The 14,138-nt window shown below is 32.0% G+C and overlaps 2 protein-coding genes across 4 annotated transcripts in view; one reads left to right on the top strand and one right to left on the bottom strand.

Moving 5' to 3' along the window:
- Positions 1–14,138, bottom strand: part of LOC149779382 (dynein heavy chain domain-containing protein 1-like) — a 457,419-nt gene that overhangs the window by 61,444 nt on the left and 381,837 nt on the right. For all 3 annotated transcript variants that reach the window (XM_089940014.1, XM_089940015.1, XM_089940016.1), the window contains 4 exons: positions 11,692–11,872; positions 9,166–9,293; positions 7,587–7,883; positions 4,666–4,835 (listed from right to left, as the gene is read on the bottom strand). In XM_089940014.1, coding sequence (XP_089796140.1) covers positions 4,666–4,835; positions 7,587–7,883; positions 9,166–9,293; positions 11,692–11,872 — 776 coding nt within the window. The remainder of the gene's footprint in view (positions 1–4,665; positions 4,836–7,586; positions 7,884–9,165; positions 9,294–11,691; positions 11,873–14,138) is intronic.
- Positions 1–14,138, top strand: part of LOC149779383 (protein boule-like) — a 207,236-nt gene that overhangs the window by 160,054 nt on the left and 33,044 nt on the right. The gene's annotated exons all lie outside the window — the stretch shown is intronic.

Genomic DNA, 14,138 nt, shown 5'->3' with positions numbered 1-14,138 from the left:
TGATTATCGAAAGAAACGTGAAAATACTTTTATAAAGATTTTTAGGCTGAACGCATGTACATTTTCATACCTTTTCAATTTCCAGCTAATAAAGTGGACATTATTTACTGGTCAACTGATTGCATCTAACAACACCACCAAGCCCAGAAAACGTGTTGGTGGCTTTCGGTTTTTGATGTTTATTAAATTGTGAGAATCTTTTATCAACCACCGCATTGTCTGCTGATTGGTTGTGTATGCAGTTAAAGAACACACGTCAGCTATTGTTTGAGCAACAATTGTTTACAGAATAAACTGAAGACAATCACAAAAACGACCTACTGGCTTTACTCATGGATCAGTTATAAGTAACATTTCTGATGATGTTTATTTTGGCATAACACTTCAAGAACCTGGTGAAATTGTTAAATTTCAGAAGACATGCCACAATCATATTATATTCAAATTGATAAGTGAATTCTTCCCCCAAATGAGAATAAACATATTACACACTATTTCTCATACTTAAAATATTTTTTTCTTCTTCCGGGTATGAGAAAAATACACATACATGCATTTAAAATTTCAGGAACAACGCCACAATCATATTATATTCGAATTCATACACGATCTCTTCACCAAAATGATAATACATTTTTTATACACTATTTCACAGACTTTGAAGAAAAAAAATTAACGTGTGAATGAATATATGAAATTTTGGGAGGCACACCACAACTGCATTATATCAAAATTTGCATTATCGCAGGGCACATTATAGCAGGGTTGCACTGTACTTCTGAAGGTCTTGAACTAGCTTATAGTATATAAACACTGATCACTATTAAAAACTAGATCTAAACTGGTATACCTCTGTAGGTCTGGAACTACTTTCTAGTGTATTAACACTGATCATTGTTCACACTAGGATTTAAACTGGTGTACTTCTCTATGTCTTGAACTACTTTCATTTGTATTAACACTGATCACTGTTAACACTAGGATCTAAATAAATACATGTATATTTCAAAAGGTCAGGAAAAACCTTCTGGTATATAAACACTGATTACTTTTCACACTAGGATTTAAACTGGTATACTTATGTAGGTCTTGAACTACCTTATAATGTATAAATACTGATCACTGTTCACACTAGGATCTAAATAGGTCTATCTATGTAGGTCTTGAATTACCTTATAGTGTATAAACACTGATCAATGTTCACACTAGAATCTAAATAGGTATACTTATGTTGGTCTGGCAATACCTTATAGTGTATAAACTGATCAATGTTCACACTAGAATCTAAATAGATATACTATACTTATGTAGGTCTGGAAATAACTTCTGGTATATAAACACTGATCACTGTTCACAATAGAATCTAAATAGGTATACGTATGTAGGTCTGGAAATACCTTCTAATATATAAACACTGATCACTGTTCACACTAGGATCTAAATTGGTATACTCCTGTAGGTCTTGAACTACATTATAGTGTGCTCCCATAGAATCTTTGCTGTTTTCATGTCTGCAGATTCAGTGAATGACAATTTATATTTATTTTAATGACTAGTAAGTCTGATAGTTTTATGAATTCCAGAACCATTCTATAGTTTTCTGTCATAACACAATGAATAGTATATTATAGTTTTATGAATTCCAGAACCATTCTATGGTTTTCTGTCATAACACAATGAATAGTATATTATAGTTTTATGAATTCCAGAACCATTCTATGGTTTTCTGTCATAACACAATGAATAGTATATTATAGTTTTATGAATTCCAGAACCATTTTATGGTTTTCTGTCATAACACAATGAATAGTATATTATAGTTTTATGAATTCCAGAACCATTCTATGGTTTTCTGTCATAACACAATGAATAGTATATTATAGTTTTATGAATTCCAGAACCATTCTATGGTTTTCTGTCATAACACAATGAATAGTATATTATAGTTTTATGAATTCCAGAACCATTCTATGGTTTTCTGTCATAACACAATGAATAGTATATTATAGTTTTATGAATTCCAGAACCATTCTATGGTTTTCTGTCATAACACAATGAATAGTATATTATAGTTTTATGAATTCCAGAACCATTCTATGGTTTTCTGTCATAACACAATGAATAGTATATTATAGTTTTATGAATTCCAGAACCATTCTGTGGTTTTCTGTCATAACACAATGAATAGTATATTATAGTTTTATGAATTCCAGAACCATTCTATGGTTTTCTGTCATAACACAATGAATAGTATATTATAGTTTTATGAATTCCAGAACCATTCCATGGTTTTCTGTCATAACACAATGAATAGTATATTATAGTTTTATGAATTCCAGAACCATTCTATGGTTTTCTGTCATAACACAATGAATAGTATATTATAGTTTTATGAATTCCAGAACCATTCTATGGTTTTCTGTCATAACACAATGAATAGTATATTACAGTTTTATGAATTCCAGAACCATTCTATAGTTTTCTGTCATAACACAATGAATAGTATATTATAGTTTTATGAATTCCAGAACCATTCTATAGTTTTCTGTCATAACACAATGAATAGTATATTATAGTTTTATGAATTCCAGAACCATTCTATGGTTTTCTGGAAAAACACAGTGAATAGTGTATTACAGTTTTATGAATTCCAGAACCATTCTATAGTCTTCTGTCATAACACAATGAATAGTATATTATAGTTTTATGAATTCCAGAACAATTATATGGTTTTCTGGAAAAACACAATGAATAGTGTATTATAGTTTTATGAATTCCAGAACAATTCTATGGTTTTCTGGAAAAACACAATGAATAGTGTATTATAGTTTTATGAATTCCAGAACCATTCTATAGTTTTCTGTCATAACACAATGAATAGTATATTATAGTTTTATGAATTCCAGAACAATTATATGGTTTTCTGGAAAAACACAATGAATAGTGTATTATAGTTTTATGAATTCCAGAACCATTCTATGGTTTTCTGGAAAAACACAATGACTAGTGTATTATAGTTTTATGAATTCCAGAACAATTATATGGTTTTCTGGAAAAACACAATGAATAGTGTATTATAGTTTTATGAATTCCAGAACCATTTTATGGTTTTCTGGAAAAACACAATGAATAGTGTATTATAGTTTTATGAATTCCAGAACCATTCTATGGTTTTCTGGAAAAACACAATGAATAGTGTATTATAGTTTTATGAATTCCAGAACAATTATATGGTTTTCCGGAAAAACACAATGAATAGTGTATTATAGTTTTATGAATTCCAGAACCATTTTATGGTTTTCTGGAAAAACACAATGAATAGTGTATTATAGTTTTATGAATTCCAGAACCATTCTACAGTTTTCTGGAAAAACACAATGAATAGTGTATTATAGTTTTATGAATTCCAGAACCATTTTATGGTTTTCTGGAAAAACACAATGAATAGTGTATTATAGTTTTATGAATTCCAGAACCATTCTATGGTTTTCTGGAAAAACACAATGAATAGTGTATTATAGTTTTATGAATTCCAGAACAATTATATGGTTTTCTGGAAAAACACAATGAATAGTGTATTATAGTTTTATGAATTCCAGAACCATTTTATGGTTTTCTGGAAAAACACAATGAATAGTGTATTATAGTTTTATGAATTCCAGAACCATTCTACAGTTTTCTGTCATAACAAAATGAATAGTATATTATAGTTTTATAAATTCCAGAACAATTATATGGTTTTCTGGAAAAACACAATGAATAGTGTATTATAGTTTTATGAATTCCAGAACCATTCTATGGTTTTCTGGAAAAACACAATGAATAGTGTATTATAGTTTTATGAATTCCAGAACCATTTTATGGTTTTCTGGAAAAACACAATGAGTAGTGTATTATAGTTTTATGAATTCCAGAACCATTCTATGGTTTTCTGGAAAAACACAATGAATAGTGTATTATAGTTTTATGAATTCCAGAATCATTCTATGGTTTTCTGGAAAAACACAATGAATAGTGTATTATAGTTTTATGAATTCCAGAACCATTCTATGGTTTTCTGGAAAAACACAATGAATAGTGTATTATAGTTTTATGAATTCCAGAACAATTATATGGTTTTCTGGAAAAACACAATGAATAGTGTATTATAGTTTTATGAATTCCAGAACCATTCTACAGTTTTCTGTCATAACACAATGAATAGTATATTATAGTTTTATAAATTCCAGAACAATTATATGGTTTTCTGGAAAAACACAATGAATAGTGTATTATAGTTTTATGAATTCCAGAACCATTCTATGGTTTTCTGGAAAAACACAATGAATAGTGTATTATAGTTTTATGAATTCCAGAACCATTTTATGGTTTTCTGGAAAAACACAATGAGTAGTGTATTATAGTTTTATGAATTCCAGAACCATTCTATGGTTTTCTGGAAAAACACAATGAATAGTGTATTATAGTTTTATGAATTCCAGAATCATTCTATGGTTTTCTGGAAAAACACAATGAATAGTGTATTATAGTTTTATGAATTCCAGAACCATTCTATGGTTTTCTGGAAAAACACAATGAACAGTGTATTATAGTTTTATGAATTCCAGAACCATTCTATGGTTTTCTGGAAAAACACAATGAATAGTGTATTATCTTTAGACTCACTTGCTATTGGCTGCTGTTATTTCAGCATCAGCCTCAGGTGGCAGTCCGAAAGTCTTTGCTGTCATTTCCTCCATGGAGTCGATAGCTCGCTTCAGATTGAAGACTTCACCCTCAGTCTTTAGTAGTTTGTTTAGAAGGTCCACAATCAGCTCTGCCTGAGAGTCATGTTTCTGGAAACAAAGAACAAAGAAATTTTTAAATTTTCTCAGATTTTCAATTTTGATCAACTTGGTGAGGAACTCAATAATATTTTTACATCTGATATTTTCAGAACACCAAATGGGGAAATTTGGTTAATCATTTCCAGGAAATTTTCCAATGTCCATTGTAGGAATAAAAAATGAGGGGTCTATTGCATAAGCTCTTTTGGCCTTCAACAAGACCTAAACTAGAAATGTGTCCAAGTGCTACAAATACGAGCCCAGCAAGCTGATGATATTTAAGGGCAAAGTCAAACAGGGGCCATAACTCTGTGAAATTATGTCTGATATTGGTTAAAATCAATCCTGACCTAGGTCTTTCTAATGTTAAGCTTCATACCAAATTTAGTTTTAATCCATGAAGATCTTTATTTTCAGGATGTTATGTGTGTTACCTTTATCTTTTATTTTATAATAATAATAATAATAATAATAATGACCTTATTTAAAGAGGGTAACACAATTAGCTAAGAACTAATCTGCCTTGAGGCCCTCATACAAAGGAATTTATTTATTTTAGCTGCATCTCTGAAGCCACTGGATATATTGGGTTTGGAAGAAGGAAACTGAGTGGGCATTTCTAATCTCAACTACAATTCTATTCCAGAGCAGAGTTCCAGAGTATTGGAAACATTTTTTAAAATAACTCCTTATTTGGTTTGGGAATTTTATACTGTTTGGTAGACATGGATTGCAGGTGGAGAGTATTACCAGGTAGCCTATACTGGAATAGTGATTGCAAATATTCAGGAGCACTATTATGGGATATCCTGTACATTAATTTGGCTTTTCTCAAACAGATTCGATCTTTAATAGGTAATATTTTTAACTTACCAGCTAAATTTTCCTTGCTTTCTTTTTGGATGGATATTAGCCCATATGCTCTTTTCTGAAGATGTGTCAGCTTTGCTATGTTTTTATCATTTGGATTACCCCATCCATACTGTATTACAGTAGTTTAAATAGGGTGGTATCTAACTGTTATAAAATAGTTTTCTGTGCCTTTCAGGGAGAAATTGTCTTATCCTACTGAGAAGCCACAAACTTGAATTGACTTTTTTTACTGATATGTTTGATATGTTCAGTCCATGATTAGTTATTATCTACCAGAAAACCAAGTGGTCTATCATGACAACCATTTGCATCTTTTTATCCTTCCATGTCAGACTTAGTTCATCACTATCAAGATTTGTCCTTTTTTGTCGTGTTGAGATAAGTAATATTTTAGATTTACCAGTATTTACCACCATGCCATTGCATATGTACCAGTTTCCCAGTTTGTTTAGGGAATTCTGTAAAGAAATTTCGAGTTCATGCTTTGTGTTTTGGATGTCTAACAACGTTGTGTCATCTGCATAGAGATCTGTAGATGATATTGAGACTCTTAGTAAAAGTGGTAAGTCATTAATAAAAAAATAAATAGTAATGGACCTAGAATTGAGCCTTGTGGTAATCCATATCTAACTATTCCAGGCCCAGACAGAACATTATTTCTATAAACATGTTGTGTTCTCTCACATAAAGTATGAAGTAAACCATCTTATTGTTCTTTCATCACATTGGTAGACTTTCAGTTTCTTCAAAAGGATTTCATGATCCACCATGTCAAAAGCTTTCCTGAAATCTACAAACACAGATCCTATTATTCTACCCTGGTTAAGTGCTTGAAGCCATTTATCAGTTAGGGAGATCAAGGCAGTCTCACAGGAATGTTTCTGTCTAAAGCCTGATTAATTAGGGTGTAAACATTGTATAGAAATTTAGCATGTTTATGTTTAATATTTTCTCTTCTTGTGCCTCATGTTTGCATTTATTTGAAAGGGTTTATCTTCCCTAAAGTTTGTGTGCAATTCTTGATCTTTTTGTTTTTAAACTTTACGTTTAGTTGGCACCATATAGGCACTATTGTGGTGAGGTGCTGTACAAAAAGCACAATATACATATGTTCAATGCATGAAGCCCACCAAAAGGTATTTAGTATATATGGAAGAGTAAACTTTCAAGTCAAACATGGGCCATAACTCCATAAAGCTTTAATGGGAAAAGCCTTTAAATCAAATCTGACCATGACATTCTCAGTGTAGAGTCTCAAAGATACTTTTGGTTTAAATGTATGAAATCCTTCCAAGATTATTAAGCAGAAAGTAATGTAATGCTGCAAGTTAAACAGGGGTCAAAACTTTATAAAATTTAAATGGAAAACAATATAATTCAAATATGATTCAGGTCTTATTTATGTTAAGTTTCAAAGTAAATCTGGTTTCAATCCATGAACATCTATAAAAGTTATTTGGTAGAAACTAAAGTACAATTTTCTATTTCAAACAAGGGTCATAATTCTTTAAAATTTTGCAGAAAAAAATGGTTAAAGTCAAACTTCACCAAAGTTTTCCTAATATAAAGCATCAAACAAATTTTGGTTTCAATCCATGAAATTCTTCCAATACTATTAAGCAGAGATAGCAATGCAAAGTTCTAAGTCAAAAATGGGCATAAAAATGGTTTTTCCTGAAAATAGTAATACCTGAACTTATGACCTTGGCTTGCTTAATGTAAATCCTAATACATTTTTAGTTTCAATCAAAGCAATCCTTAAAAAAAAATTACTGAACATAAACTAAGTGGCACAGTTTTAACACTAACAGAGGCCATAACCCTTTATCCTCAACTGACAGGGTGGTAGCTTAAAAATAATGTTTAGAAAGGAGAATGTTTTTCTACCTGTCTATCCACTGTTATGGAATGCTTGACCAGCGTGCTTCCTAGGGCTTTAACAATGTCGGAGTCTGTTTTGATGATGCAGTGGTTAGCATATATTTGTGGAATAAGATCAACAAGCCCTGATTTGTTTTCACACTTCATCATTATCTTTTTGAAAATGTCAACTGCCATGGCAAGATCTGTCAATGACCAGCGGTGGTTTTTTGTAAAGACGCTATTGCCATAGTAACACTGCTGCAGAAGAAGAGAGTGTAGTAGAGCTAAGGGCATGATCCTGGGTGACTTGTCTCCTTGTGCCTGAAAATAGATAGAGGATTATAAAATAATATATTAATGATATATATGCAAAATGAAATGCCTTGTATCAAAAAATGTACACTACAGTGACCTCTTTTCAGAGGAGTGTTTATCAATACTATAAGGATTCATGCAAGTTAACCTAGCTGAAATTGTCTGAAGAATCTCTTCTATGATACTGGTTGTTACAATGTGTAATTGATATAGTTACTTAACCCTAATGATCATTATATTTTTTTCTGGGGTTTGGGATTAAAAAATATATATAACTGAAAGAAAGAAATAAATAGTGACAAAAATGTAACTACAAACAAATTGAAAACATACCAAGTTTTTGATGGCTATTGCTATTGTCAATTATACTTTACCCTTCTGTTATTTATTATTTTTATGGCATTCTAATGTTCATTTTGCTGTATTGTATTTTGATGAAAGAAAAAGACCCAAATTTTAGTACTGATATCATTTCTGGATTTTTTTTCCATCTCTACTATCATGTTTTTTTTTTTCCAGATCAGAGTTCCAAAAGGTGTTTTCTTTTTTTAAACACAATGAAAAAAACACAAATCAGTTACTTCCCTTGCAAGATTCATAACGTAACTACAATAGTATTTTTTCTGCTTCTACTGGATACAATTTGGAATAAAAACCTGTTCTAAGATTGTTAATCTCTTTCTTAATGTATAAATAATATTGAAATATTTGTCATAGTTAAAGCAGTTAGTCTTTGAAAGAAAACTGGTTGCAGTGCTGAACAATAAGTCCCACCCTAATTTTATCACATTTGGAATTTTTTGAGATCATGGGGACATGCAAACTGTGTTTGAGGGATTGGGACTTAAGAACTGTGTTTTCTTTTTGACAGGTCATGATATGGAAGGTAAAAGGTGAATTTTGGTGGAAATGGCACAATATACAGTGTATGTAGCATATCCTTGAGAAAAAAAACCCCATTCATATACTGTCTATACTCACTTATCAGTTGAGTTAAACTGCAAACAATGAAGATCTTGACCTGTGGTAGCATAATGTGCCATCAGATCAGGGTTTATGTTGTCTGTTCTACTGATTACTACTAACAAACTGCATTTACCAAGATCTGCCTGCACATTATGCAACAGCAGAAATGGGTCTATACAGTTTGCAGTTGGAATCGACTTACAGGTGAGTATATATGGTATTTACTATTACTACTACTATTACTATCACAACTAATACTACTACTGAAGATTTAAAGTTTTACTCTGAGACTTAATATTGTGTAGTATCCATGGTTACTTACCTCTTCTTCTCCGGGAATCCTGAAGTCATTGAGTAGGTAAGCCACAGATCTGTAGGATTTCTGTAATGTGGAATGGAAGTTTCCAGTGCTTTCCACTGTAACCTTGACTCCATGCTGCACCATTACTCCTGGTAAAAATTATGAATACAAAATGTAACAATATTTGTACTGGCTTATACTTTAAACATGCACATTAAAACTTTCTTCGATGGGTTGGCTGCCTCTGTGCCATTGGGAAAGGAACTTAGCTCTGATTTCCTTGGCATGATATATTAAAGCCAATAAATGTTCTCCAAGTACCATTAAATACCAACCAAGCAACCTACCATTTTCATACTTTTTTTGTTTAACCAAACAATCTCCTTAAATTTGACAAATATTTTCAAATATTTCTTGGAGCATGTAAGACTTTTAAGTGTATACTATAAAGTTAGAGAGAATTATTTTCATTCCTATTATTTTAATTATTCTGTAAAATGGATAAAACTCATAGGATTGTTGTCATGATGAGAATAAAATAAAATCTAAAATTGAGTAAAATTTAGTACTGGCCACTAATTTCAGAGAAAATCTAAATCTGTATTCTTAAATGGAGTTATCAGCTTGTGAAGAAGATATATTCAGAAAGCAACCAATAAGCTTTTAACCCATTTGTGTGTGTGTGTGTGCACTCAGATGGTATTGATAAATGATAATTTACCTAAGTGTCCATGCCACACTCGCATTCTTTATGGTGAGTTTCAAGACAAAAAGCTTTTAGAATGTTCAAAACATTTACTACAAACAATCATTTCATTGAACCTTTCATACCCAATGGGGATCCCACAAAATGATGCAAAGGTCACATGTCTGGTCAACCATTACAACACAAAAGTTTAATGGTCAGAAAAGAAGCTGACCAAATGGGGACAGGGCTTGGCTGGGCAATAGATGCTGCCACCAAAGATGCCTTTTCTGTAAGTAATTGTATAGATATTTGTCCTAATCTCTCCTAGCTGAACATGGATTTTCTTTCCAGTCTTATTATCCTGCCAATTTTATTGCTGGTAAAACTGTGTAATTTTTCCAGATCTGGAAAAAACTTACTTCTCATCCTTTGATTTTAAAGACTTTATTTGGATTTTTGCAATATTAACAATTTTTCATCCAACATTACGAAGCCTTTGAGCCAAATAATGTAAAAAGAGTGAAATAAATTTTCTGAAAATAGAAAGAATTTTTTTCTTTCTTTGTTTCACCAAAATTGCTGTATCAGTTCTTTTTTCTTGTGCAAAAGACATTAACATCAAAATAAGGTTACTATAAAAAACGGGTGACAGATATTGATACAAATTCACTATGCCTACTTTTTACAGGATGAAATGTGAAATAAATTTTATTAGTTTTCTGAGCAATCAGCCTTTAAACTTCCACAGAAGAATAATATGCATCTGATTGGGCACAAATAAATGGAATTTCGCGGACTTGAAGCATCATGTGAGGATTCTGTGGGAATCTCATTGATTGAAATGCAATTGCAGATGTAAATAATCATTAAATTGATCTCAGAGCAGAATACTATATTAAAACTATTTTACATTGCTCTTTGAGCTGGAAAGAGACACAAGAGTTGATATTGTACTCAGAACTCATCAGCTGTTGATGGTCAAGAAAAGGGTGAAGGGATCAATTACATCATGAAAAGATGAAACCAACTTCAATTTCTCTGCAAATTTGGGTAAGATGACAGTCACTTGGGTGGCTATTTCCTCTAAATCATTACCATGCATTAACCTTGAATTATCCAAGATAAGTAGTTAATTTCTTGAATTATATTTAGATTGATTTTAACACAGCAGTACCTCATTATAATGCCCTTCATTATAACATGGTTCCTGTTACCAGATGGATATGGTTATGAATCCCGTTTCATTAATTGGTAGTAAAATTAAAATTAAAATGTGTCATGTACTGAATAATAAGGTTGTCTCATTATAAAGCACTATACTCTAGGACTCCAATAGACAGCATTAAAATCAATGAGTAATGTTCATACAAAGCACTATACTCTAGGACTCCAATGGACAGCATTAAAATGAATGAGTAATGTTCATACAAAGCACTATACTCTAGGACTCCAATGGACAGCATTAAAATGAATGAGTAATGTTCATACAAAGCACTATACTCTAGGACTCCAATGGACAGCATTAAAATGAATGAGTAATGTTCATACAAAGCACTATACTCTAGGACTCCAATGGACAGCATTAAAATGAATGAGTAATGTTCATACAAAGCACTATACTCTAGGACTCCAATGGACAGCATTAAAATCAATGAGTAATGTTCATACAAAGCACTATACTCTAGGACTCCAATGGATAGCATTAAAATGAATGAGTAATGTTCATACAAAGCACTATACTCTAGGACTCCAATGGACAGCATTAAAATGAATGAGTAATGTTCATACAAAGCACTATACTCTAGGACTCCAATGGACAGCATTAGAATGAATGAGTACTGTTCATACAAAGTTCATACCTGGAATAAGCCTGCCGATGTCTGACTGAGTGGTAATCCAAAGACGGAAAGTTGGGTTGATCATCAGTTCCTGCTCTTTAATCAAGTGTTTGGAGGGGGTGACCAGACCAAATCCATCATCTGTCACATTGGAATCTTGCCTTTCCCTTCTCTCCTCAGCCCATTTAGTGTAAACAATGTTCTGAACAAAGATGTTATATGCCAGTCAGTTAGTATTACTGAGTACAGAACATGCTGAGTGCCCTAAAGATGATGAATAGCTGTAACAGTAGATATATTATATTTAGTATGGCATTTAATTTCCATGTCAAACATTACTGAAGTTGTTAAAACCTCTGAAAATAGTGGACAGAAGACAATACCTACCTAGACATGTATGTGTTTAGGTTGAATGAGATGTTATTGTGACAATGTAATCACAAGTTACTTACTTAGACTAATTACCAGCCCTATGCAAATGCATACTAGAGATGGGAACCATGAACAGTCTTGTACTGCGGTATACCATGATATTTCTGAACATACCATAATACATACCAAGGTGCTGCAATTACAGTAGAGACCAAAAATGTAATGGACTTCTGGGACACATAATTCTTGCTCAGATTTATAGCAGAATAATACCATATTATATCCATATATTATCATAAAAAAGATTAATTATCCTGAAATAAAAGAAAATCAAACATCTTGGCTCTAAATTGCAGCCCCCCCCCCCCATTCAATGGCCAGATCCTTATGGTAGCTGAATTTGCTGTGTATGTTAATTGTTGTACAAGTTGTCATGTAAAAACTGTAACTAAAGGGGGGTGATTAAGCTGACACTATGACTGCACCCTGTGAAAGACACTATGCTGACATTATGTCTAACACTATATGAAAGACACTATGCTGACATTATGTCTAACACCATATGAAAGACACTGTGCTGACATTATGTCTAACATCATATGAAAGACACTATGCTGACATTATGTCTAACACCATATGAAAGACACTATGCTGACATTATGTCTAACACCATATGAAAGACACTGTGCTGACATTATGTCTAACACTATATGAAAGACACTGTGCTGACATTATGTCTAACACCATATGAAAGACACTGTGCTGACATTATGTCTAACACTATATGAAAGACACTATGCTGACATTATGTCTAACACCACATGAAAGACACTATGCTGACATTATGTCTAACACCATATGAAAGATACTATGCTGATGTTATGTCTAACCATATGGAAGACACTATGCTGGTGTTATGTCTAACACCATATGTAAGACATTATGCTGACATTATGTCTAACATCATATGAAAGACACTATGCTGACATTATGTCTAACACCATATGAAAGACACTATGCTGACATTATGTCTAACACCATATGAAAGACACTGTGCTGACATTATGTCTAACACTATATGAAAGACACTGTGCTGACATTATGTCTAACACCATATGAAAGACACTGTGCTGACATTATGTCTAACACTATATGAAAGACACTGTGCTGACATTATGTCTAACACCACATGAAAGACACTATGCTGACATTATGTCTAACACCATATGAAAGATACTATGCTGATGTTATGTCTAACCATATGGAAGACACTATGCTGGTGTTATGTCTAACACCATATGTAAGACATTATGCTGACATTATGTCTAACATCATATGAAAGACACTATGCTGACATTATGTCTAACACCATATGAAAGACACTATGCTGACATAATGGCTAACACCATATGAAAGACACTATGCTGACATTAGAGAACTTGTTGATAAAAATAGGAAGTGTTGATACAAGCCTACAATTTACTAGTTACACTATTTATATAATAGGCAGGGAAAGTTTGAGTGAGGTGCCAACATCCAGACAAGATATTTATCAGAGCGGGCCAGTAAATATAAAATACTCAAAACAAATATGATTTTTTGTAGTGGTGTTGAGAAATTACATCGAATTCTGAGAGAAAACAAGTCCTCTCCTGAAAATTTTAGGATGATTCACAGTCTTACAAAGAATTAACATATCTTTACATCTTTATTCAGACTTGAAAATTAACATATGCTAGTAAACAGCTAAAGAAATGAATTGGTTCTTCTAAGATTCCAACATTTTTCCAAAGCTTGGATTTGGCCTAAATATTAATCAACACATCCCATTTGGACATCACATTGGTACACAAGACACATTGCAAACATGTGATTAAAAAGTCATAAATATAATTATATCTATATTAAAAATTAATTTAAAAAATAATTTTTTAAATTAATTTGTCATGAAAAATGAAAATATGCTGCTAATATCAATAAATATGTAACAAGATTACTCAGAAATTTCCATGCATTCATCACTGATGGAAACTACATAAGTAATGGCACTGTGAAAAAGTACTGTGGTAAACTGGTATACTGGTAATACAGTTGAT

This window comes from Sinohyriopsis cumingii, chromosome 17 (assembly GCF_028554795.1).
Source record: "Sinohyriopsis cumingii isolate HCF-2022 chromosome 17, ASM2855479v2, whole genome shotgun sequence".
Taxonomy (NCBI): domain Eukaryota; kingdom Metazoa; phylum Mollusca; class Bivalvia; order Unionida; family Unionidae; genus Sinohyriopsis; species Sinohyriopsis cumingii.
This window is presented reverse-complemented; position numbering and strand designations above follow the sequence as displayed.